The following is a 27,041-nucleotide window of genomic DNA, read 5'->3' as shown; positions in this document are numbered from 1 at the left end:
GTAGCCTGAACAGACTAATACAGTAGATACAAGGTATCCCCAGGGGGGCTGGGGATATAGCTCAGTCAGTAGAGTGCTTGCCTGACATGCACGAAGGCCCTGGGTTCAATTCCCAGCACCACCAAAAAACAAAACAAACAAACAAAAAAACAAGGTATCTCCAGTAACTCATAAAAACAAGTTGGTGAGGACAAACTACTGGCAGCCAGAAGTCTCATCTGGTCTCAGCCCCTGTGCAGAAAGAAACAGAGGAAGAAAACAATACATCTGATGGATCTGAGATTAGGAATTCCTTCAAACAGCCAGCAGATATTTGTTGGAAAACTCAACTAATTTGAAACAGTAGCTGAAACTGGGAATTTGGGGCCTGTTTAAGATTGGAAGGGACAGGAGCAGTCTAGGCTAAAGCTGACTTTCCAGGATATGGCCTCACACTGAGGAGAAACTGCGAGTAATGGAACCAAAACTGAGCAGGACAGAGATAAAAATGGAGGAAAGAGAATATCTGGATAAAAATTGGGAAGGGTAGTTGAATTGCAAAAATCTCATAAAGCAAGCTGCCATATATTTTAAAACTACATGAAAACAGTAGAGGAGGGACCTCTTCCAAGTTTGAAATGCTACCTTGAGCCATATCTCCTTTTTAAAACTCAGGAAAAATAATTTCACACAAAAATGAACAAAAGTAAAGAAGCAAAGCTAAATTTCATACTAAATTAAAAGAGCCAAGTTTCATTCCTATGCATATAAAAATATAACAATAAGACTTGACCAGGAAATAGATAAAAACCATAATCACTTATTCCAAAATAAACAAGAATATTAAGCAAATGATAAATAAAATTACAACATCTATTATAACTAGGAAAACTCAGAAATGAGGTGACAGAACTCTGGAAAGAAATGTATAAATAAATGAAGAAATCAATGCAATATGAAGATGAAAAGACACCCAGGACAACGAAACCAAAACCCCAAACAAAAACACTAAAAGGAACAGAGAAGGAATAAATAAAAATATATTATGTCCACCTACAACTAAAAAATAGATAATATGTTTGGGACAAATAAAAGGTAGAAAGGAGGAACATATTAAAAACAAAAAAAGAAACAATGGAAGAGATATAAAATATTTGAGAAAAATGATAAACGTTGAAGAGCAATGACAAAGATCCAAGATATGGAAAAAAGGAGTCCTCTTACAAAGCAAACCAAAATAAAAGAACAGAACTATTCTAAAACTTGCAACACAAAAAAATTCACTGAAATTTTAAAAAGCATTTGAAACTACATTTTGAAAGAGCATATCACATGACTGAGACTATTGACCTTAAATTAAAGACATTGGTAAAATTACTTGACCGTAAAGGAAAAATTTTTTTAAAAATTATTTGGGCAACTATGTTAATAGAGAAAGTAACTTCTAAGGGAAATAAAATTAGATTTTCAGTATCAGAAGAAAATAGAATGTCTCCAGGAAAAAAAATGTGAACCAAGAATTTTGCATTTAGAAAACTAATTTTCAAATTGCTATTATGCAAAAGCCTGGGAAATAATTATTATTAGGGAATTTTGCAGCCCTTTATGAGAAATCCAGTAGAGAATGAGTTTCAATCATAAAAACCAGGAGTGAGCATCAAACATATAATTCTTTGTAGAATTAAGAGGTTAAAAGAAGGTAAAATATTTGATAGGTATAAATTCAGATGATACAGTACATCTGTTAAAATGGAAAAAAAGGAAAATAAGAACATGTGCAGAAATATTTATCTCATGGAAATTTAAGAATTTTTTTTATTATTGGTGCATTATAATCTTACATATTAATGGACTTTGTTATATATTCATATATTTAGAAGCAGAAAAATTTTAAACTTTTCTCAATAGTTATATTGGTTATGATAGTATTAGTTATTTTGAGTTGATTTAATATGTATTGTGGGATAAAATAAATCAGTAATTATGGGATATTAAAATTATGTAATCCTATATGTTCTCGAGAACTGGGATTCTCAATGTCAAAGAAAGGAAATAAAGACATAATTTAGAAAATGTTAAATTAAAACCTTGTAGCAATATAAATGATCTCTATTTCTAATTTTATAGATAGATAGATAGAGATCTTTCTCTAGACCCACCCACTAAAGCAGTTTGGAAATGACCAATTCAGTAGCAAAAACATTCCTACTGCCCAGATTGTGGTCTTGAAATACAATTTCCCACTAAAAACTGTGTGAATGTCTTAAAGAAATGACTAATTCTTGTGTCTGGGGAAGGAAATAAACAAGGTGAACTTGTAACTCTTGTCATGCAGACAGCAAGAACACTATCAAAAACTGAAAGTTATGTCAAAAGGATTCAGGAATCAAATTGAAGAGTCTCCATTGCTATGGTACCATTGATTTGAACATGAGCAAATACAAGTAAATACATGGGAAAATTGAAGCTGAGTTTCTTACTGTTGGAAATGGGTGAAAATTACAGAGAAAGGAAAGGCCAGAAAAAAACTGTGGTGTTGGATTGGAATTTGGGGTATTGATATGAATTCATATACGTATTCTATATATGTATAATGAACTCAGTATTAAAAGAGTAGTGAGTTGATTAACTTAAACCCTACTGGGATACTTGATGTAATTTTCTTTTTTTTTTAAAATAGGGTCTTGCCACATTGCTCAGGCTGTCTCAGCCCCCCAAGTAGCTGGGGTTAGTGTGCACTACCATGTCTGGTGATAGTTGATGTAATTTGAATGAGATCTGTGGATTAGCTGGTAGTACTGTTTAATTTCTAGATTCTGATGGATTATACCATGGCTGTATAGTAGGGCATGTCCTTATTTTCAGAAAATATAGACTGAAATATTTAGGGTTAATGGGACTTCATGTATGCAACTTGTTCTCAAATGGCCTGGAAGGGGGCAAAAAAAGAATAGCACATAAATACACAGAAAGAATCATGGGCATTATGTTATAAAATGTTAACAATTGGGACTTTGGATGAAGGGCAGGAGGGAGTTACTTTGTACTATTTTTGCAACTTTACTGTAAACTTGAAATTATTTCAAAATGAAAAGTAAAAATATCACTCTCAAGGACAATTTGAGCATATGGGGAAATATTCAAGTTAAGTGAAATATGTAGATTACTAAACAAATGTGCAGTGTGATTTAAATTTTGTTGAATATATACATATTTATTTAATTCAACAAAATTTTAATTTTAGAAGCATATAAAAAGTTAACAATTGTCATCTACAGCTATGCCCATCTTAAGTAAAATTAATTTGGAGGCTTATGCTACTAGATATCAAGACCTACTCTGAAGGTACAGAAATTAATTAATATGAATCAGCCTGGGCAACACAGTGATATTCTATCTTTTAAAAAAATAAATTAAGATGTGAGGTTTCTGTTACAATGATAGAAAACTAAATCAATGAAACAGAATAGTCAAAAACTGACCCATTCATACACAGTCATCTGATTAATGACAAAGCTGCCACTGAAATTTGGTGGAAATAGGATTTTTTAAAAATAGTGCTGAGTCAACTGAATACCATATGGAAAATAAGAATCTTGCTGCCTACCTCATACACAAAAATTAATTTGGAGTCCATCATATATCTAATGTGAAAAATATTAAAACTGTGGAAAGGGTGGTGGGCAGGGTAGGGTAGCTCAATGGTAAAGCATTTGCCTAGCAGGAGTGAGGCCCTGGGTTTGATCCCCAAAACTGGAAAACAATAACCACCAACTTAAAAAAAATAGGAAATTATCTTCAGAATTAGATTAGGGCAGGCAAAGATTTATAGAATAAGACACAAAGAACACTAACCATCAAAACAAAATTTCATGAACTGAACTTTACTAAAATTAAAAAATTCTTTAGAAATATCACTAAGAGGAAAAAAGCAAGCCACAAATGGGGAGAAGATATTTGCAATATACATTTTTTTATAAGGATGCACTTATGTTGGATTTTTAATTTTAGTGACAAGGGGCTGGGGATGTGGCTCAAGCGGTAGCCTGGCATGCGTGCAGCCTGGGTTCGATTCTCAGCACCACATACAAACAAAGATGTTGAGTCCGCTGAAAACTAAAAAAAGTAAAAAAGTAAATATTAAAAAATAATAATAATAATTTTAGTGACAATAATTTTTATTCCTAAGAGTTTTTTGTTCTCAAATGTGTTTTATAATTGTCTTATTTTTAAATAAAATTTATAATCCATTGAACACCCAAAACCATGCTAATAAAACAGTTTCTTAAGTTAATAAGTGTTAGGAAGTTGGGAGAGAGGCCTAGGTCACAGGAGGAGTGGACAAACCATCTTTTTATACAGGTGCTGTGTGGCACTTTTATATTGAGGAAGCATGGCCCATGCTGTAAGGATGTACATTTATTAATGAGTGACAGTACAAAGTCTAAGTTTGAAAATAAGATTTTTTTCTAAAAGCAAATTTGTGGCGCAGATTTAAAAAGTGTGTGTCAGGGAAATTTGACTTTTTAAAGTTATTATATAAAAATATGTTATATATTTATATATTCACATATTTGAGTTCTTCACATCCCACCAAGAAATAAAATCCTTCTGTTTGTTCTTGTTCAATTGTGAACTGTACATCCTGGTGAGTTAAAAGTGGTGGAACTAGAAAATTAGAAAGGTGACAAGTTATATGAACAGAGGAAGGGAGGGGATGTGGCAAAACAGAAACAAAAACCCAATGAAATGTTCTTTTTTTTTTTTTTTTAAGGAGAGAGAGAGAGAATTTTTAATATTTATTTTTTAGTTCTCGGCGGACACAACATCTTTGTTTGTATGTGGTGCTGAGGATCGAACCCGGGCCACACGCATGCCAGGCGAGCACGCTACCGCTTGAGCCACATCTCCAGCCCAAATGAAATGTTCTTGACTCCAAGGTTTCAGCAGAAGTTCCAAGTTCCTTTTGAGAGTTTGTGATGTATGTTCACATACACCAAGATGTCCAGGGTGTCATGGTCTGTCTTTATTGTGCCAAAGTCCAGGATGATAATTTAGTGCAAAGGGGGTTCTGTTTTTGTTATTGTTGTTTGTTTCTTAAAAAAAAAAAAAGAAAAAAGAATTGCACTGACCTGTTACTTTTCTCCAAAAAGAGAAGCCACAGCTCCAAGGTATCTGCAAGTCCATCAGTTGGTGGTTTGTCTTGGGCAAAAGGGTCCTATAAACAGACAAGATAGGAGCAGCACCACCACCTGAGGTCTGTTCCATGGAGTTAGGCAGGTGCATGGTACAGGAAGATAGTGTTTGGTGGTAAGAGTTTGTCCCCTTTGCAACTTCTCAGTCATCTGGCTGGGTTGTACAGAGTTCATTTTTTTTTTTTTTTTTTTTGCAGCAGTGTCAGGAAAATACACTCAGGTGATGACCAGTCAGCAGGTCACACAAAGACAATGAAAATCCTAAGGTGGGGAGAGATTTTGGAGATGCTGGCAAGGAAGTCAGGGGCCAGGCTGGACAGGTGACTCTCAGAGAACTCACAGAGTGGGAAGATCTGTAGCACACTAAAGAAGCTGATTAGAGCCAAGGTTGGAGACACTGATGATCTCTTATACCTGCTTGGCCTGCGGGTAAGTGATAAAGGTAGCCTAAAGAGAAAGTCTGGCTCACCACATCCTCTTGGTCATGATCACAGGGCAGAGCTAGCAGCAGATAGTAATTTGTCTCTACCATCACATTTAGGCAATCCCTTCCAGCTGTGAGGCTTCCAGCTACATCTTCTGGGGGATCTCTGATGAAGGGCCTCCTTCAAGAGAAGGGGAAGGACCATTGGGCCAAGACATTGTTGCCAGAGTCAAAGTGAAGCTGCATAGCAGTGGTGTCATTCTTGAGTGCCAGCAGGTCTTGCCACATGATCAGGTGCTTCTTCAGAAATGACCTTATCTGCAGCTCTCTGTGAAGTCAAGTGTGGAGAGGAATCTTGTTTGTGGGTTGGCTGGTGTTGTGTCTAACAGACTTGTTATCTTTATGTCTTTAGTAAATTTTATTTCCTATCTTACTGACTTCCTAGTATCTGACATTTTTGGTGTTGTTGACTCTCTTAACAATGAATTGCTTCCATGAATATTTGCTAATTCTTGGTGTGAAATCATTTTCAGTTTGCTTTTCTTCTTACCTGTTAGATGGTATGGGTTTGATACAAAGTCTAAGCATAAAAATAAGTTTTTCTCCAAGCCTGACCCTTGTTTTGGAGCACAGCACATATTTGCTAACTTGGTTTCCAAAGACCCTGTTTGGTTGGTTCTGGGTTATCCTTTTATTCACTTGCTCATTTATAATTTATCATTATAATGCTTTTGAACATTGTTTGATTAAGAATTCAGAAAATAAGTGTTACTCCAAAGAGGATTTATATTGGCTATGGAAAATGCACCAGGACCAGTTTTGGATGTTCCTGGATAGCCTTGGAAGATTTGACCTCAAACATATATAAAGCACATGCTTGAGGTTTCATATTCTTAGGGAAAACAATTTTTTTTTTCACATAGACTCCCCTTTCATTGCCCTTAGAGCCAGAAAGAACTTTGTCTTCTTACAGTGCTAATACAATTTTCCTCCCTTTTTTTTCTCTCTTCCTTTCTTGCCTGCCTTTTCACTTAGGGTGCAAATATTTTAAGGATTTCAACTTTATGTAGTTTCAACCTTCTCCCCTTTTATTGCCCTTAGAGCCGGAGAGAACTTTCTTGTCTTCTTACAGTGCTAATACACTCCCCCCCCCCCATTTTTTCCCTCTCTTCCTTTCTTGCCTGCCTTTTCACTTAAGGGGCAAATATTTTAAGGATTTCAACTTTATGTAGTTTCAACCTTTGAGGGGCCCAATCTTAAGTGTGAAAATAGAAACCCCCAAGCAAGATTTTAGGACCACAGATCTTTCTGGAGAAGTACTCATTCGCTCTCAAATTCACTGTCATGTTTTCAGTTCCTCCTTCATGTCTAGTACCTGAGGATTTCCTGTCTTTCCGTAATCACAGCTATGTGATTAAAAATATATATTTTTAGTTGTAGTTGGACACAATACCTTTATTTTATTTATTTTCCTGTGGTGCTGAGGATCGAACCCAGAGCCTCACACGTGCTAGGTGAGTGCTCTACCGCTGAGCCACAACCCCAGCCTCCATCTGATTTTTAATGTGCATTATTTTATACCACATTTGTGTTTGTAGTAGGAATAGAAATACTTTTAGTTTGTTATCTTGCCAGACTTAGAAACCTGGTATTAATTTTATAATCTTGAAAAATTTTATCTTAAATATACAAATGTCCATTGTTATGTTTTCCAACAGTGACCGACTAGGTCAAATAATCCCTTGAATGTTTAATAACTGCCCAGCACTTTCTAGAAAGAGCTAATGAGGTAACAAGCCTCTAAATGTGAATTGGCTGAAGGACTGGGCCTGGACACTTTTCTTCTCAACAAATATCTGCTCCACCTTTGTCTTGTGTCCAGGTTCTAATTTTCTCTAAGATCTGATTCTTATTTTGGAGCACAGCACCTACTCGCTAACTTGTTATCCCTTTATTCATTTGCTCATTTATAATTTATCATTACAGTGTTTCTGAATACTGTATGATGAAGAACTCAGAGAAGCTTCCTCCTTCTCTTGGGAACATAAGGCTATACCACGAGAATGACATTTGGTAAATAGCTTTGGCCTGAATTATTCATTCAATACATATTTATTGCTAACCTACTATGTGCCATGCCCTGGTCAACTGCTGAAGGTAAAGGGGACAAGATAGTCATAGTCCATTCCTTCATGCAGATTATGATGAAATCAACCAAAACAGAAATTTATGAGCAGCTAGTATATTCAGCTCCACTTTGGAAAAAAAAAAAAAAAAGACAGGGTTCCTGGTTTCTCCTGGAGGCAGTGAAGACACAATATTAAAGTTTAATAAAACAGAGGCTGGGGATGTGGCTCAAGGGGTAGCGCGCTTGCCTGGTGTGTCTGCGGCCCGGGTTCAATCCTCAGCACCACATACAAAGATGTTGTGTCCCCCGAGAACTAAAAAATATTTTAAAATTCTCTCTTAAAAAAAAAAGTAATTAAACAATAAAATATGGGGTTTAGATGCAAGTACCACAGTAGATAGGACAGAGCTCAAGAGATTTGTACACTGAGGAAGAGTTTCTGAGCTGGACCTGTAATGCCAGTGACTCCAGAACCTGACAAAGGAGGACAGCAAGAGGCCAGCCTCAGCAACTTAGGGAGATGTGTTTCCAAATAAAATAAAAAGGACTAGGAATGTAGCTCAGTGGTAAAGTGCCCTGGGTTCAATCCCCAGTTTTTTTAAAAAAAATTTTTCATGAAAGAGGGGGTATATCTAAAGATGGGAAGGACGGGGAAAGGACTTTGGGGACCTCCATGATTAGCCTCCTCTCAAACTCTGTCATGTTTTCAGTTCCTTCTTCATGTCTAGTACCTGAGGATTTCCTGTCTTTCCTGTAATCACAGATATGTGATTTTAAAATATATATATTTTTTAGTTGTACACAATACCTTTATTTTATTTATTTTCCTGTGGTACTGAGGACAGAACTCCATAATTAGCCTCCTCCCAAACATGCAGTTTGTCTGCACTCCTGAAATTATCCTGCTCAAATACTGCCCTAGTCCCAGGCTCTATAGAGGAATGTTCAAGAATTCAGCTTTTACATCTGTGCATGCAGGATCAATCTCTATCTATTATGATCAACTTCATTTTCTGTTTCTTTTTTGGTACCAGGGATTGAAACCAAAGGCGTGTAGGTTGCCTATAGATTCTCTAAGTTGCTGAGGCTGGCTTCGAACCTGGGATCCACCAGCCTCAGCCTCCGAAGCCACTGTGATTAGAGTCATGCAACACCACACAGGGCTCTCATTTTCTTCTTTTCTTAAATATTAATTTTTAGTTATAGGTGGACACAATATCTTTCAAACCCAGTGCCCCACGCATGCTAGGCGAGCGCTCTACCTCTGAGCCACAAACTCAGCCCATTTCTTATAGCCTCCTTTTGTTGTTATTGCTTTTCTTAGTTCTTTAACTAATTCCTTGACTCCAATCATAGCCCCTTTTTGATTTTAGATAATTCTAACTGTTGTGCAAGCACAATCTAATTTTAACCATGTGAAACTTTTTCAATCAACTAAAATATGCAGTTTCTCTGAGAGTTCAGTGGAAAGTCCCCTCCCCACACTGACTCTACGAATGTTATATGAACCTCAACGCTGAATGTTCAGGGTGTGCCAGGAACCCGACTTTGTAACTCCTCTCAAGGACCCAATTTTTGAAGGGTCCCTGTACATCCCATTGGTAAGACCCCTGTAAAAATTCAGCGGCGAGGAGCACAAGAGGCTGACTTCACCCGAGTACAGCCATCTTCGCCGTGAGGTCTGCGGGGAATCGGTGGGGCGTGTTGAAGAGGCCGCCTGGGAAAAGGCCCTTCGGGAGGGCAGGAACCTGGCGGGAGGGGACCAGGGGTCAGCCATCCCACCGACGGCCCAGCAATGGGCGTTTCCTCAGCCCGGCAGAACCGCTGGTCTTCATAGGCTTCTCAGGAGAGCGCGGGAATCCAGGGTCTGTTTGCCTCTTTGGAAAAAGCCACACCAGCCCTCCCTAATTCAATACATCGCCGGTTAATCTGACAGGAAACAGTATCACCTCCCGCGAAAGCCCTCCCGCCGGGGATTTCAAACGGATCCAGAGCCACGCCTCCCCGGAACCGGAAGCATGACAACTAGCGCCCCTTGCTGGTCGACTATTTATAAGGGGCGGGGCTGCAGCGGAAACTGCAACTCCCGGAATGCAGCGCGGAGCTTCCGGTTTCCGGCGAGAGGGCCAGAGTGAGTGTTTACACCGGCGGCTCTGCGGCCGGGTTCCTTCCGCGGGACGGGTGAGGGCGCAGGGGCCCCTGGTCTCGCGGGCTCGACGTGGGTCGGCTAGATAACTGGTCCCACCGGAGAGGTGGGCTAGCCACCAGACAGTGTTCCTACCTCACTGCTAGCTATCTGTGACCTTGGCCCAGGTGACTTCACCTTTCTGAATCTTGAGTCCATCACCTGTAAAATGTGGACAATAATGCCTGCCCCGGGGAACAGTGAGGATTAAGTGAGATTGGTGTACAAATCTTGTTTTAAACCTGGAGGCGGATGGTACCTTGAGTATGGATGTTTTAAGATGGGATGGGCAGCCTTTTCTTTTCCAATACCCTTTCAGAGACCTCTTTGGAAGCAATAATGATGACTAAAACAAGGACTTGCTTTGCTTTGAGAGACTTTTCCATCCTCAGAACTTTTGACTTCTAGGCATCCATATGTGCCAGGCATGTGGACAACATAGGCAAAAAATTCTAATGTTTGTATTCAAGGAATACAAAAAATTCTAATGTTTGTATTCAAGAGTTGGTGTGTGTGTGCTGGTGGAAAGTAAATAGCTGTTTTGCCCAGTGAGAACAACAGGAAAAAGAAGAGTTTAGAGGAGATTGTGTTTGTGTTGGCCTGGTAGGAGTCTGCTAAGAGACCAAAAAAGGAAGACTTGAAAAGTCAGGAAATTAGCAAAGGTGAGAGCTTTATTTTGAATGGAGACATAGTGAGGTGTACTTAACCTGTTGGGGGAGTGGCACAGGGCAAGGCTCTGTTAGAAAGGAAAGATGGCAGGAGGCAAAAGGAATGATTTTGTGACGTTTCAGTTTATTCATAGAGGTGGTTTGAAGCCAATTGAGGTGCTCTAAGCAGGGGAATGACTTGATCAGTTCTATATTTCAAAATCATGAGTTGGGTGGCAGCATAAATCTTTCACAGAGAAAGACCAAGGGGAAAAAAAAAAACAAAACAGGGTACTTGATATAAGCTGTTGTAACTAAACCACCAAGAAGTGAAGAAAATAAATCAGAAACAAGGAATGCATAGGAGGGAGAGGATTGGATAATCTCACTTGAACCTCACAACATTCCTATTAAATTGGATGGTATTTATGCCCACTTTAAAGATGAAGAAACTGAGGCCTAAAGAGCTGAATAAAGGGAGGGCCACATATTCTAGTTCTGGCCTCCTGATGTTGCATCTAATGCTTCTCTAACAGTGTCACACTGAATTGTCTGTTATTTAACCCTTTGGTGGGTGGGAGTGGATTAGGATGGTGATCTGTCCTTCAACTACTGAGGCTTTATTCTTTTACAGGGAGAAAGAGAGAGCGCGAAAGAGAGAGGATGTCTCTCTCAGACTGGCATCTGGCAGTGAAGCTGGCTGACCAGCCACTTGCCCCAAAGTCTATTCTTCGGTTGCCAGAGACAGAACTTGGAGAATACTCACTAGGGGGCTATAGTATTTCATTTCTGAAGCAGCTTATTGCTGGCAAACTCCAGGAGTCTGTTCCAGACCCTGAGCTGATTGGTGAGTCTCTGTGGACTGGGCTTGAACTGCTGCTCTGATCTCTTATGTGGGGAGGATACTTACAGAATTACCAGAGTGAATTAAAGGCTTGGGATTTGTTGCCTCATAATGTTAACACTTCAGAGAAGTGAGTGTTAGGCGAGTCACAAATCATAATAGAACTCTTGCTTGCCATTTCAGTCATGTATTACATGGAACTGCTTCATCACAATTCCTAAACTATTATATTATTGAGTTTTTTCTCTAAAAGGATAAAAATTTGGGGCAGGTCAAGGAATGAGTTGTTGATCTGGGGAGGCTCCTCAGTGTATCCCTTAAATCTTAAGAAATGATTAGAAAAATTGTTGTTTGGCTGGTTGATTAGAGGGAAGATGGAAAAATAAGGAAATGAAGACAAGGGCATTTCAAGTGGAGGAAGGAGGAGTTTAAGTATAATATAATTAAATTATGCTGTAAATGTATAATAGCTAAGGGTTTTAACTGGTGAGTAGGTATTTTCTGCCTCACCAGATTGGATTCATCCTTTTTTGTTTTTACATTTTCCCACTTTTAAATGGAGCAATTTCTACAATGTTAAATTCTAGAGTTCTTTTATGGTTGGATTCTGTATAGCTCCATCTTGTGGGTTTGTACTTGCTAACAATTGTTGTTTAAATTTCTTTCTTTTGTTTTTGGACTAGAGATTGAACCAGGGGTGTTCTACCACTGAGATACTTTTTACTTATTTTCAAGTTTTGAGACAGGATCTTACTAATTTGATAAGGCTGGCCTCAAACTTGGCAATCCTCCTACCTTAGCCTTTGGAGTCTCTGGAATTACAGGTGTGGGCCACCACACTTGGCTAAAATGTATTTCTTAAATAAGAGTATGTTTTAAAGTATGTATCATTCTCCAGCTTTCTGCCCAACCAAAATAAGGTTCTCAGGGGACAAAAATCATCTAAATTGTTTTGAGGAACAAAATAAATGGACAGGTTTTTTTGTTGTTTTTTTTTTAGATCTTATCTACTGTGGCCGGAAGCTAAAAGATGATCAGACCCTTGATTTCTATGGCATTCAGCCCGGGTCCACGGTTCATGTTCTGCGCAAATCCTGGCCTGAGCCTGATCAGAAACCAGGTGAGTGAGCGTTGGCCCTTAGTCAGACCAGCAGAGTTTCTATAATTTCTTCAAGGGAAGGGATTGTGTTTTCTTCAGGCATGGGCCTGGGTGGAACAAAGAGACAATGTCAATAGGAAATGACTTTATTACTTGATTGTATCACATTGATAAACAGTAAGTTGCCACTAATGGTAGGAGATTTATTTCTCTACTTTCTAAGTTCTTTACCTGATGTTTTCTAATGGACAGAGAATGTGTTTCCATTTAAAGTCTTTAGATTAATAGCTTATTTCTGAATGAACTTTGTTTCCTTTTATTATTGTTGCTGTTGTCATTAGGAAAAAGCTGGAAACTTCTTGCACTTCTCTAATGCTGTAGTTTGTTTTCTTGTGAGCAAATCATCCTGCCAACTGCATCAGGCAATGATTTGTTCAATCAGCTTACAACTCCTGATGTACTGGTAGTTTATTTTCCAGAAAATGTTCCAACAACATTAAAGTCACTCTTGGAGAAAATATACAAAGCCTTTAAAGCCTTTCTGATTTATTAATAGAAGGTGCTACTTGGAATTCATAATTTAAGTTTTATATTTGTGTTTTAAAAGTTTCATCTAGATAAAGGCAAGCTATATAAAAATTGTCAATTTGACATATTTTTATAATGTTCATGATTGTTGTCAGCTTGAAAATTTACCCTCTTTTCAGTTCTAAACATAAAGGTCAAAAAACATCTTCTTTTGTATTCTAATGGGAAGTGAGAAAGAAAAAAGAATCCCTTGACATCCAAGGGTTGACCTGGTACTCAAAAGTAGACCTTGGAGTCCTTTCATGGAACATGAACAAATGCACAAGTCACCAACTTTAGACAAGGACATTCTGAGGTCATCGTGGATCAAGACAAAAATAAGATCTTTATCATTTCTGAGCAGAGACCAAAATCTGTACATTGTCCAAACTGCAAAAGTGATCACATATCCTTCTATTCTGGCTAATGAGAATGACTGTTGCTTCTTTACCAGTAACTGCTGTATTTTTTCCTTCCTTCTTAAGAAGGATTATTAAAACATCCAATCATGCCAGGTATGGTGGCGCACGCCTGTAATACCAGCGCCTCAGGAGGCTGAGGTAGGAGGATCACAAGTTTAAAGCCAGCCTTAGCAATTTAGCAAGGCTCTAAGCAACTCAGTGAGACCTTGTCTCTAAATAAGATATGAAAAGGGCTAGAGATATGGCTCAGTGGTTAAACACTTCGGGGTTCAGTCCTGGTATTAAAAAAACCTAAAAACAACAACAAAAAATAAACCCAATCATGAAATTGTCCCCACTTCCCGATGGCTTCAAATTCAGAGCAAAATCCTACTTTTCCCAAACTTACCCAGCCAAAGCTTAAATCGTTTTTCCTCCTCCTGTACTGGGGTTGAACCTAGAGGTGCTTTGTCACTGAGCTTCATCCCAGCCCTTTTGATTTTTTATTGTAAGACAGGGTCTTACTAAGCTGCCAAGGCTGGCCTCAACCTGTAGTCTTGTCTCAGCCTCCCAAGTAGCTGGGGTTACAAGTGTGTGCCATTGCACCTGGCTTCAAAGCTTAAATCCTCTATGTCCTTTCTAATATCATCTTGTTGAGACACCTTATAGTTCCCTTTGGTTTGCATTCTCCTTTGTGTAGTGAGCAATAAACCCATCTTGTTCAAATGCAGGTGTTCTCCTGTGTTTGGGTGCTGTTCTTTTGCTAGAGGGCATTAACAAAAGAAAGGAATATTTATAGCTTCTGTGAGCTAGGTTTTTTTCCCCTTTGATATCTCACTTAATCATGACAGTGGCCCTGCAGGGTAGGTAACATTAATTAGCATTTTATAGATGAAGGAAAGGGGTTGGAAAGGTTACTTACTTAGAAATGAATGCAAGAGTCAGATGCAGTGACACATGCCTGTATCCCAGCTATTTGAGAAGCTAAGGTAGAAGGATTGCACACTTGAGGCTAGTCTCAACAACTTAGTAAGACCATTTATTTCAAAAAATAAAAAGGACTGGGGATGTAGCTCAGTGGTAAAGCACCTCTGGGCTCAATCCCCAGTACCAAAAAATAAAACAAAAAGCATAATGCAAGAGCTGATAGGGACCTAGGTTTTAGAGGTTCAAGAGACAAAGTGCTTTCCAATAGGCTAGCTACCTCCCACCCTTCAAAGGGTACAGAGATGCCCATTATTATTAGCTCATTGCTAGCTTAGAATACTTAGAATCCATTTCCTCCTAACTTCTGCCTGGAGATTTATTTTTTAAGCAAATGGACGTTTTATTGGGAGGCGAAAAGAAGCTTTTCAATCTGAAAAGAAATGGCTTTGTGGCAATACTTTAAATATAGTTTCTCCTCTGGCACTCTTCTTCCAAAGGAAGTACATTCTTCTCCCACTAGATGAGAGCTTATAGGATGAAAACTGGCCCGTCTCTCCCTTCCCACCTGGATCCCTTTGGTGTTTCTCTATGGTGTGTTATAAATTCTCAAGATTTTACTTTAGCCTGCTATTTGAGCAGGGATGTGTACCCTGAGCTCCAGACATAAAAAATGACTTGCTGTTCCTTCCGAACACCACATTCTTTTTCTTCCATATCTTTGCACATGTTCTCACTTAGGCTTGGAAGAGCTTCTTCCCTAAGTAAACATCTGCTCTACCTTAAGTGCCCCTCTCAGATCTTCCCTGGGAGGTGGCTGTGGATCCTGGTCCTGTCTCTCAGAGATGGCCAGTGCCCTTGCTTGCATTCACATATCTGCTGAGGCCATCAGTGTGGTATTTTATAATTGTGTGTTTGATCTAATCTCATTTCTCCTACTGCCCCAAGAATTCCTTTGTTTGTAAAGATTCTTATTTTTTGCTTCCTGTGACTTGCCCAAAGCCAGGCACAGGGTACATGCTCAGTATGTGTTTGTTAAATGAGTAAGTTAGGTAAAGTTGAGTATTTTTTGAGAGTTAGCCCTTGTTATTAGGGCTATAGGACATGACTGCTACACTGTATCCAGGAGTACAGTTCATTTTCCTTGGTAGTATGCCCCTGAAGTCAGATGATACAATCTATACAAACATATAAACACAAGTAGCAGTCCCTTGGTGAGGATTACCACACTTTAAAAAGTGTGACCCAGGATGAACTTCCTACCTACCTGGTCTCCTTGCTGTTACCCATATTTCTTTGAAATGGACTGAGGTCTTTTATGGTAAAGTAACCACAAGTAGCTGAGGTTATTACTAAACTTTCCCTTATGTATGAATTAGTGTCTAAAGATCAAAGAGGAGTTTGGGGCCTTGCTGTTGGGCATGTTATGGAAAGTTTTTAAGAGCCTTGGGAGCACAGTGTGTTTTCTTGGTCCTTCTTCTTTTTTTTTTTTTTTAGATTTAGATTTAGATTTTTTTTTTTTAGATTGAAAATAATATTACAGAAACATGAAAGAATACTAAGGAGAAAATAGTTACCCCTTGGACCTGTTACTTATCTAAGTGCTCTTATCCTCTTGTCCCCTCCAGCTTTGGACCACAGACACACTGACACTTTTTACATAGTTTTACTAGAAAGTACATATACAACTCTGTGTTCTATTTCTTTCTGTTAATATACTGTGTTAGAATAGCACTGTATTGTTAAGATGGTTTGCAGAGCACTTATTTAAATCCTTGCATAAAAGTCTACTGAGTTGATTTTACCTTCCTCCTTGTCAAATGTAAGAAGTCTAGAATTCCTATAGTTAGTTGTTGATCAGAACACCCTTTCATGTGGTAAGATTCCCTTGGCCTGAACTTGAATTTGTTTGTTTTATCTACTAAAACTACTTAAAGGAGAGTGCAGTTTTCACATCTGTGGCACAAATGGGTCTGAGTGGATTGTCACATTCTTACAGAGTGATGAGGGGAGGGAATGTGTGGACCAGGTTGCAAATGGCCATTTGCTGAAATGATGTTATTATGTCTGTGGCAAGGACATAACAAGGTTAACTGTGTCTTGTTCCCCAGAACCTGTGGACAAAGTGGCTGCCTTGAGGGAGTTCCGGGTTCTGCACACTGCTTTGCACAGCAGCTCCTCCTACAGGGAGGCGGTGAGTGTGAGCTGGGGCTGCAGGAAGAGGGTGTGAATGCTGGTGTTGATGGTGGAGAGTGGGAGCTGGGAGTCCCGTTGCCACAGCAACCAAGAGTTCCTCTGGGAGTTTTGCCTTGTCTGTGGGCCTCAGTAGAGCCCTATCTTTTCCCAGAGAGCCTGTCTTAGCTAGGTGTTAGTTGGTGTTGATTCCATCTAATGATAATGATATAACCTCTCTCATACTGGCCTCATGGAATGAGTATGGCAGTAGCCAAAGTATCTACACAGTTTTTGCTGGGCCTCATTCTTTGTCTTTGGCTGAACTGCGTGCCTACCACCCCTTAACATTGGTTTCCTCACTGGGGAATGGGCTGATGCTTTTCTGTAGGAAAGTTGACAGGAAAATTAATACAGCTGTGAACTTCCCAGTATATATGAATATGAAATAGTAATTGTATGGAGATTTTAAAAGGCTTTTGGGATCTAGAGAAACCTTTGTTATTGGGCTTGTAATGAGACCTTTCATTTTGCAAGTGTTAGAACTATGGTGGGGAAAAGAACCACAGAGATTGAGGTATACTTGCCTTTTTTTTTTTTTTTTCAATTCTTTGTTTCTTTTCCAGTAAGCCACAATCTCAGAGCAAAACGAGGCTCATTTATTTCCGGGGGTATTGTTTCGTTGTGATGGTGTATGTGCAAACATGTAGAGGGAGGAAGTCTTTGAGCAGAGTGTGGGCATTTGATGAATGTTTGAAACTAGTTGAAATGCTTAGTCCTCCCTGTTTCTCCTGCAGGTCTTTAAGATGCTCAGCAACAAAGAGTCTTTGGATCAAATCATTGTGGCCACCCCAGGCCTCAGCAGTGACCCCATTGCTTTGGGTAAGTTCAGGAAAGGATTTGAGGAAATAAGAGTTGTTGGAAAAGGAAAAACCAGGAGAAGGCCATAACCCTAAAGTGATTCTCACCATTTTCTAAAGAATCACTGGTCTTGCGGGAAGAGGAAAGTGATCAAGATGTGTTTTACGTACTTATCCCCTAAGAGTTCTCAGTCCTCCAGAGTGATAATGGTCTAAATAGCATAATAAATGAGGGTGTGAGCATGCCAAATGAGGGCTACATTTAGCCTGAATCACTTCAATCACTGAAGGGAAGACTTCCTATACAACTTGATGGATGAGGGAACCCAAAGATACAGAGGAGGAAGACTGGTGTGTTAATGCTCAGTGTTTGAAGCACAGTGGGGAGGTTCAGGGCAGGGGAACATCCCCACTGGAAGAGGAAGGAGTGTACTTGGATTGTGTTGCTTGGGGTGTTTCCTCCTCTTCTCATTAGGGCAGGTCCTATGTTCCTGTTGAACTAATTGTTCTGAGACTAGTGCCTCTTCACCATCCTGGATCTGACCAGATTTCCATTCTCTGAAGGGGGTTGTGTTCTCTTTTAGGAGTTCTCCAGGACAAGGACCTCTTTTCTGTTTTTGCTGATCCTAACATGCTGGATACGTAAGTGTAATCATTGTATTAGAGGGAATCATGTCTGTTCTCATGTGGTTAGGCCAGAAACCTAATTGTTGCCCTGGATTGTGCTCTTGGAGCCCATCCTCAGCCTGTCACTGGATCCACCTTCTGAATATGTTAGGAGGTGAGAAGGAGCAAAGGCTGTTTGGGAATGGTAAAGCTTAAAGTCAGGGACATGTGAGGAGTGTCAGGATGAAGCAAAATTATGTGGGACAGGGCTTTGTGTGCCTGGGTCAGTTTAGATTTTGTTTGGTAGATGTTAGAGAGTCCCTGAAGGATTTAAGCTCTCTCTAAAATATTAGAGCTAGAAGGGACAGAAAAGGCCACATCCCCTTGTTTTGCCAGTGGAAACAACCCTACCCAGAGACCGAGAAGGAAGCTGTCAAAGGTGCCCAGTATAGTAAGAATGTTGTCTAGGACCAGAACCTGAGCCCACCAGCCTATGTATTTCCCATCATGCTTTGTCTGAGATGAAAGTGATGGATTTGCAATAGATTCCAGAAACTGAAGGCCTTGCTTCATTGCTGAGGGCGGATCAGCTTCTTAGCATAAGATGCTGAAGGCAGGGCAGGAAAGGCATCTCTGTCATAGTGAGGGGGTACCCAGAACTGTCATGGTTGAGGATGTCTTTTTCCTTCTTGGTCACCCTTGGGTTTTTCTTGTCCCGTCTTAGATTGGTACCTGCTCACCCAGCCCTGGTCAATGCCATCATCCTGGTTCTGCACTCAGTAGCAGGTAGTACCCCAATGCCAGGAGCTGACTCCTCTTCCCGAAGCATGCCCTCCAGCTCGTACAGAGATATGCCAGGTAAGCTCCAGAAGAGAGTACTGTAGGCCCTTCAGGAGCCGGTAATGGCCCAAGGATTTGCTTTCCTCAGCAGCTATGTATAGTGTTGGCAGAGGGCGTTCCTTGGGAACTCTCAGTTTGAGTCAGGAAGTGCATCTGTCCTGTAATTTTCCAAGGGGAGATGAAATATGAATTTGGAGTAACTTGAGCTGAGATCTGGAGATACGCCTGTGCCTTTCTGTTCTTCCTCCTGAAATCTGTTCACTCTCTTCCAGGTGGCTTCCTGTTTGAAGGGCTCTCAGATGATGAGGATGACTTTCACCCAGTAAGTGGCCCGACTGCCTGCTGCTTAGGGGAGATGGTGCTAGGAATAAGCCCCTCCTTGGGACTTGGCACTCCCAAGGCTGAGAAGTGGTCATAGGTAGGCCCTTTGTGGGGCCAAGACTTTGTCATACTGTTCCTTTTCTGTATTCTTTTTGGGATCTGGGAGCTTAGGCAGTCTTCCCAGGAACTGTTTCTGGAGTGGAGAGAGGTTCCTTTGGGGATTTCAGTGTCTTTCCTGATTCTGGATCCTCCCTTCTCCAGAGCACCCGATCTACACCCTCTAGCAGCACATCCAGCTCTCGACCAGCCTCCCTGGGATACAGTGGAGCTGCTGGACCCCGTCCCATCACCCAGAGTGAACTGGCCACTGCCCTGGCCCTGGCCAGCACGCCAGAAAGCAGCTCTCACACACCAACTCCTGGCACCCAGGTATGGAGAGAGGACTTGGAATATCAAGGCCGTGCCCCCAAGGGAGAAGCTCCCCAGTGATAGAATAGGATTTGCCTTTGCTGACCCTGGTGCTAGATCTGGTTTGAGCTATACCCTGAAGCCCCTGGTGGGATTTCTTGGTACAGTTCAGGTGACTTTCCCCTCATTTGCCTTAGGGCTAAGAGGTTTGACATAGGCCTGGCTGATTCCTCCTAGTATTCAGAAGAATCTCCCCTCATGTAATATGCCCTTCCTCATCCCTGACTGGGACTAGGTATCACCAACTTAAGCATTCCTGGTGATGAGTTACTCCAGCTTCCAAGGCCTTCTCTCAGAACTGGAGTCTTAGACTGGCTTGTGGGCTTAAAGTCCGTTTTCATGGAGTGGAAGAAAATGGAACTTTTTTTGCCCACATAAATAGCTTCATGTGGTTATCTCGTAGCAGATCCCTGTTGGAAGGTAGTAGTTGGGTACCCAAGAAGCATATGGGGTGATATGATAATTGTAGATATCTGTAGCGAGTTGAGATAGTTCTTGAGGTGACTCTGATTGATTTGTCTCTAGGGCCATTCATCAGGGACCTCACCAATGTCTTCTGGTGTCCAGTCAGGAACGCCCATCACCAATGATCTCTTCAGTCAAGCCCTCCAGCATGCCCTGCAGGCCTCTGGGCAGCCCAGCCTTCAGGTCAGTCTTCCCCATTTCCTGACTTCCATGTGACCCTCTTGTTGCTTTAGAAGCCAATCCTTTTTCTGTGCTGTGGAGTCCTTCTCATTTGGCATGCTTCGTTCTAGGTATGGGCATGGCGTGTGACAGGTGAGGAGTGTTCTTACCAAGAACAGTTGTCCCTGTGGCTTCTACTCCTGCTCCCAGTGACCATGACCTGACTCCCCTGACTGCCTGGCTTGTATAATCATGTCAGTTTTAGTCAGGAAGTCATTCATTCATTCAGTGAGCATGAGCTGATCATTGAGCATATGTAATATGAGGTCTGGCTCCAGATGCAGGGGCATTGGGAAAACTGGTTCTCATCCCTGCCATAATGGGGCACCAGGCAGGTTTGGAACTAGGGAGCAATAAGGTGAGAAACCCAGCTTCTTGAAGTGAGGGCTTAGTTAGGCAAAGTTTTTCTTAGGAAGGGGTATTTAAGCTGATTGTCAAAGAATTAACAGGTTTTATTTTTTGTTTTGTTTTTTGCGGGGGGAGGGTACTGGGGATTAAACCCAGGGGCACTTAACAACTGAGCCACATCCCCAGCCTTTTTTCATATTTTCTATGGAGACAGGGTCTCACTGAGTTGCTTAGGGCTCCAATAAATTGCTGAGCCTACCTTTGAACTTGAGATTCTCCTGTCTCCCAAGCTGCTGGGATTATAGACATGCACCACCACAGCCAGCAAGAATTAGCAGTTAACCAAATAGGGAAAAGAGATGTTTGTGGTAGGAAAGGAATAGTTTCCAGGTGGAGGCAACTCCCTGTTTGAGCAAATGTGTGGAGGCATATATTATATACTTAAAACTACAAGGCTCCAGGGGCTAGGGTTGTGGCTCAGTGGTAGAGTGCTCACCTAGCATATACGAGGCCCTGAGTTCGATCCTCAGCACCACATAAAAATAAATAAAAGTTATTGTGTCAACTACAACTAAAAAATATTAAAAAAAACCCAAAAACCCACAAACAAAACTTCAAGGTACAGTGCAGCATCCCAGTGTAAAAAGTTCTGAGATGGAGCTGAGAAAGGGAGCCTGGGTATGCTGGGTGTGAGGGCCCTTAAATGCCAACTTAAGGAGGGAGACTTGGCAGGTTTGAAGAAGAGGAAGGGTCACCCTGGCAGCTAAGTGGAAAACCCAAGGCCTCAGCATTTTATCACATGCCTCCACACGTGAGCTGTTAGCTTTACGTCTGCTTCCTTTATTCCTTACAGTAAGCCTCTTCAGGGAGTATCATTCCTAGAACTTGTCTAGATCCCAAAGCCATGAAATGGTAAAGACAGAGTTCAGACCCATGTGGTTTTCACTACCCCACTGGCCCTTAGGGACAATGAGGGTAATAGGCACAGGACATGAGGACAACTTCTCCATGCTTTCATCTTCCCCTGTTAGATGCCTGTTCACTTGGCTCTGCAGCTCTGCACTTGCCTTGGTTCCATCTGACCTATCAAATGCCTCCATGTTGATGTGGGCTTTTTTTTTTTTTTTTGGTACTGAGTATTGAACCTAGGGGCACTTAACCACTGAGCCACATCTCCCTGCCCTTTTTATTTTTTGATATAGGGTCTCACTAAGTTGCTTAGGTCCTTGCTGAGTTGCTAAGGCTGACCTTGAACTTAGACTCCTCCTGCATCAGTCCCCTGAGTTGATGTGTGCTTCACAGTCTCACCCCTGCCTGGCTCTTTGCATTTGCCTTTCTTCCCCACTGCCTTCTTCCTGCATGTGTACACACAGTTTTCCCTACATTGCATACTTCTTCCTATCATGAAGTAGGGATATTGATGACACTATGAAAATACTAGAATAAAATGTGAGTGTATTTCTTTAAATCCTTATAGTAGATAAGGTCCTTTCATGGCTGAAACTAAGAATCCAGGAGCCATTAAATAAGAGTTATAAGCCAGGCATGGTGGTGCATGCCTGTAATCCTAACAGCTTGGAAGGCTGAGGCAGGAAGATTCCAAGTTTGAGGCCAGCCTCAGCAATTTAGCAAGGCCCTAAGCAACTTAGTGAAATTCTATCTCAAAATAAAAAATAAAAAGGCCTTGGTATGTTGTTCAGTGGTTAAGTGCCCTTGGGTTCAATCCCCAGTACCGCCCCCCCCCAAAAAAAAAGAGTTATAAATTTTGAGTTTATAACTCAAAATTTGAGTTCTGCCTGCAAATCAAACCCAAATAACAATAAAAACTAAACAAAGGCTAACTAAACTGAGGGGGAAAGTCTAACGTATCACACAGAGGATGAAATCTTCCTGATGTATAGAGGTTCTAGAAATTAAGACAAATAACTCCATAGAAAAATAGGCAAAGGGACTGATGTAACTCAGTGGTAGAGTATTTGCCTAGCATGCACAGGTCCTGGGTTTGATCCCCAGCTTCACAAAGTGGTGGCAAAGAATATGAACAGACTATTCACTGGAAAGGAAGTACAGATAGCTATTAAACCCATATAATAATTCCAGCAACCCCTTTTCTCAGAATTTGTTCTGGAGGTTTATGTGCCTGTAGAAAATGACAGTTGTAGAGTCAGTCACTGCAGCTTTTGTGATAGCAAAAGATTGGAAACAGTCCATTTTTTGTGTTTTAAGGACACACATGTGTTAGAATATTGTGTGAGTATTAAAAAGTTCTTTTATGTACCAATATGGAAACATCTCCAGGACAGATTAATTACATTAAAAGCCAGCTCAGGTTATTTAGTGAGATCCTGTTTCAAAGATTATTTTTTTTTAAAAGGGCTGGGGATGTAGCTCAATGGTAGAGTGCTTGCCTAGGAATATACATTTATATTCCTTGAAAGAAATAAAATAGGTTACTTGGGGTAAGAGTTGGACTAGATAAGAGTAAGACTTTTCACTACACTATTATGCTAAAAAACAAAACTAGTTTTATTCCTCTCCCATTTATTTGTGTGTGTGTATGCACACATGCACACAAGAGAAAGAATTGAGACAGTAATTTGCATTTTCTCTTTTGACCCTTTCTTACTGTAAAACTTTGAATTTGTGTTCTTAACCCTCAAGCCTTTTAATGTTCCTGAAGTCCCCATTCCATGGAACTTAGTATACCACCTTTGCCCTAGGAGTCCCATCTTTTTTTCTTTTCCCTGAAAGTATAGACCTAATTGCATCTTCATTAGGGTCCCAGTTAACAGCTTCTGTCTACCCTGCCTTTCCACAGAGTCAGTGGCAGCCCCAGTTGCAGCAGCTGCGTGACATGGGCATCCAGGATGACGAGCTGAGCCTGCGGGCCCTTCAGGCTACTGGTGGGGACATCCAAGCAGCCCTGGAACTCATCTTTGCTGGAGGAGCCCCATGAACTCCCTGCTCCTTCTGAACCCCCAGCAAGTTACAGAGGCTGCTGATGATGATGGGAGACACTTGTGAAGATGTCTCCATTTCTCTTCTCCCCAATATACCTGATGGTCATCAACTCTCCTGCTTTGTCCAGTGTTTGGCCTTTCTGGCTGATCTGAGCTGGTAGAGGCAGGGGGGCAAGCAGAGTGTGCGGTCTTGGTGCTGTGGCATCAGGGAGCAGGGTTGGCCCCTGGTTCTGGGCCCCAAATAGAGGATTTTAGATCCACATCATGGAATGCTGTGTAATACCTTTGTTCACCTTTGGGATTGGTAGCAGTAGCCCCCAGACTCTTTGGTGCTTTGGGGTATGACAGCCTTAGGTTGTACCCAAGGCTGGAGCAGGGCTATGCCAGTATTCAGGTGATTGTTATGTGACAGTTATAGCCAGAAGAGGCTCATGCTTCTGAGATATCCACAGTCTAGGGAGTAGCCAGTGGGTTTTCAGAGGGAGCAAGTGGGTGGCTTGCCTTCCACATTACTGCTTCTCCCAAAGCCTTTCAAAAAATTCCTTGTCTCTGCCTTGGTCTTGCCTTACCAAACATTTTCTGATGCATTTTCTTTTTTTTTTTCTTTTAATGATGCCAGAATCCAGGCCTCAAAGCTGAGCCAGAATTCAGGGTTCTCTCCTCTGTCCTAAAGGTATAAGTACAAGAGCAGTTGAATAAGGATACTAAATAACAAGACCAACACTAACAGGGCTAAATTTTAATATTAAAGAGAGGGCACCAACCCCCCCAGCTGCTGCTCCATCTGCAGGTCCTCTGGTTCCCTTGGCACTGCATTCCCTGCTTCCTATAGCGTCAGAGGTGTTCAGGTTGAGAAAGTGGGTTTTATATGCTTCAGGTACTTTGTTAGCAAAAAAATCCTTTGCCTTCATTGGCATTTGAGTTCATTTGAGAGCTCATCTGGGTGGAAAAATGCTCAGAGCTCTGTTCCTGCCCCAGACCTTGGCAGGTGTACAATCTTCACCATCCCCAGTCATGGCTGTTTGGCCTCTTCTTGTTTCTTCCTGGGACAAAAGTCTTAAATTTTTAAGGATAGCCTATTCATTCTTTAATGTTCCCCAGAGAATTTACCCCAAGGCCCCTTTCTGCCCTAAGGAACCATGTAGAACTGTTCCCTCTTTGCATTAGCAGAATTTTAGTTACTTAAAGAGTGTAACACTTATCCCTTTGACCTGTCCTTGTTTTGGTCCCCTGATCTTTTCTCTGGGTGTCCTCCAGTTCATCAGTTATTCTTACAGGAAGCACTCAGAAGAACCCACTATTCCATATATGTCCCAAACAGCCCATTGTTCTTTGTCTCCTACAGACATTTTGAAAAGTCTTTCCGCATTCCTTCACAACCCTAGGATTAATGTTGAAAAGTGTTTGCATTGGCATAAAGACTCGATTTCTGGGCCTCTACTGCCAGGCCTCTCTGGGCCTCAGTGGTCTGCCTGAAACCCAACTGTCTCATGGTTGAGAGCAAAGACCAGGAAGCTTTGTCTTTGAACCCAAGGTCTCTTGCTTATTTGTGGTGGAAACAGTCTGGTTCTATTCTCTTGTGGTAGTCGAATGGGGCTGACATAGCCCTTCCTGTTCCCATGATACAGCTTGCTCTAGATCTGGTTTCCATTTTGTGGCAACTCTCACCCTGACTCTAATGCCCTTCAAAGATATTGGGGCTCCTTAGCTTCCCAACCCCCTTATGCTGTGGAGTATTTGGGTAAGCCTGCCCAATTGCCGGAACCACCCAGTACCAGTTACACAGCTTCCCAGAATTGAACTGAACCCACTGTTTCCCTTTCCCTTCTTTGTCAGCTCTTTCCTCCAGGGCCTTGGCAGGTTGGGTTCACTTCCTGTGGCCAAGTTTTAAGTAATATATGTTGGGTCTGATAAGTGCCCCCACTGAGCCTGGGGCTTTCCAGAGCCAAAGACTCCTTCCTCACCATTGTCTCTTTCAACCTTTCAACAAACATTAAGCTTCTGTGCCAGGTAAACATGGTGTCCTTGCTCTCATAGAGCTGTGTCATTGGTAAGACAGACAACACGTTTACACTACAGCCTGATAAGAACTGGACCAGGCAAGTCCAAGGCCTGTGGAAGTTTCTGGGAAAGGGAGCTCACTTATTTGTGTGTGAGAATGAGTGAAGCTGGTTAGAAAAGTATAATCCAAGATGAGATCTGAAGGGTGTGGAGGAATTGGGCAGGGAAGTGTATGTGCTTAACAGCCTGGTAGTTGGGAGAGAATATGGCTCTTCAATCCCTGTCAGGGTGGATATGAAGATGGGTCATGTAAGGAGTTTTGGCTTACCCTGAGGACAGTGTAGAGTTAGAATTTTAATCATGAGAGTCAGATTTGGTTTTTAGAAAGGTCAGTCTGGCTGCGGGAGGTAAAAGGGGGGGGGGGGGGATGGAGACAGGTTGGAGAGAGGGAGCCCAGCAAGGAAGATGAGGCAGTGATCTGCTTAGAACTGAGGGCTGGCCTAGCAGCGTGCAATGAAGGAGAAGGGTGAAACAGGCCTGAGGGGTTAGAATTGATATCAGTCTTTGGAAGAGGTGAATATAACCTATTGTCATCTCCATAGAACAGATGGGGATACCAAAATCAGATGGGAAGATCATCTGTCCATGATCTCATGGTTAGAAAGTGTGCAATTATGGCTAACTATTGACCAAAGTAGGGAGGACTACATGATAAGGGCTTAGATCAGCCTGGGGAGCTCTGGCTTTATCCAGAGAAGAGTAAAGAGCACCCCTGGAATGGCTTTGGGTAGGACAATTGGGGATCAGATTTGTATGTAAGATAGTCTGACAGCTGCATGGAGGGTGCATTTGTGGGAAGTGAGAATGGGGGTGGGTGTCCAGCTAGGATGTTTGCTGTCTCCAGATGGGACATGGTGGAGGCCTTCACTTAAGCTTACAGCAGGGGAGCTGGGTGGAGGGATATGAAGTGTGAAGGACAGACTAGATTTGAGGGTGAGAAAGAGGGAGGAGGCAGAATGCGAGTGAGTAGGTGGTGGTACAGCAGGAATAAGAAATTGGGGGTTAGGATTTAGAATGCAGGACCAGTTTTGGACATGTTGAGCTTAAAGTACCAACCAGGCAGAGATATCCAGTAGACAGTTGGATGTACCTGGCCTTAAAGAGTGATCAGGAGGTTTTAAGTTCAAGACTGGATTTTCATCATGTGAGAAGGTAATTCAACTTTTTAGGGAAAGGTGGAGGACAAAGAATAGCTGCTAAGAAGCTTGACTTTATAGGAAATGATAAGTGGTTGGTAAGAAACCTGGAAGGGAGTTGGGATCTGCTACTTCTGGGAAGGCTAGAGCAGGACTCACCAAAGCAGAGGAAGTTGAAGGAACTGGACAAAG

The 27,041-nt window shown here is 41.4% G+C and overlaps 1 protein-coding gene across 5 annotated transcripts; it reads left to right on the top strand.

The window, feature by feature from the left end:
* Positions 1-9,801: 9,801 nt before the first annotated feature.
* Ubl7 (ubiquitin like 7) lies at positions 9,802-23,762 on the top strand. Of its 5 annotated transcripts, none has more exons than XM_027925949.2 (11): positions 9,802-9,857; positions 11,193-11,405; positions 12,403-12,522; positions 16,505-16,587; positions 17,363-17,447; positions 18,010-18,067; positions 18,756-18,889; positions 19,144-19,193; positions 19,454-19,621; positions 20,228-20,308; positions 23,511-23,762. In XM_027925949.2, the coding sequence occupies exons 1-11, from the start codon at positions 9,818-9,820 to the stop codon at positions 23,646-23,648; spliced, it is 1,170 nt and encodes a 389-aa protein (XP_027781750.2). In that variant the 5' UTR covers positions 9,802-9,817; the 3' UTR covers positions 23,649-23,762. The 5 variants fall into 5 exon arrangements, with proteins under 5 accessions (XP_027781750.2, XP_027781749.2, XP_027781751.1 ...); XM_027925948.2 differs by having other exon boundaries at positions 9,807-9,857; positions 20,186-20,308; XM_027925950.2 differs by having other exon boundaries at positions 9,824-9,907; positions 20,186-20,308.
* Positions 23,763-27,041: the final 3,279 nt, after the last annotated feature.

This window comes from Marmota flaviventris, chromosome 2 (genome assembly GCF_047511675.1).
Source record: "Marmota flaviventris isolate mMarFla1 chromosome 2, mMarFla1.hap1, whole genome shotgun sequence".
Classification (NCBI taxonomy): Eukaryota; Metazoa; Chordata; class Mammalia; order Rodentia; family Sciuridae; genus Marmota; species Marmota flaviventris.
The sequence above is the reverse complement of the archived record's forward strand: the minus strand, read 5'-3'. Positions and strand labels throughout refer to the sequence as shown.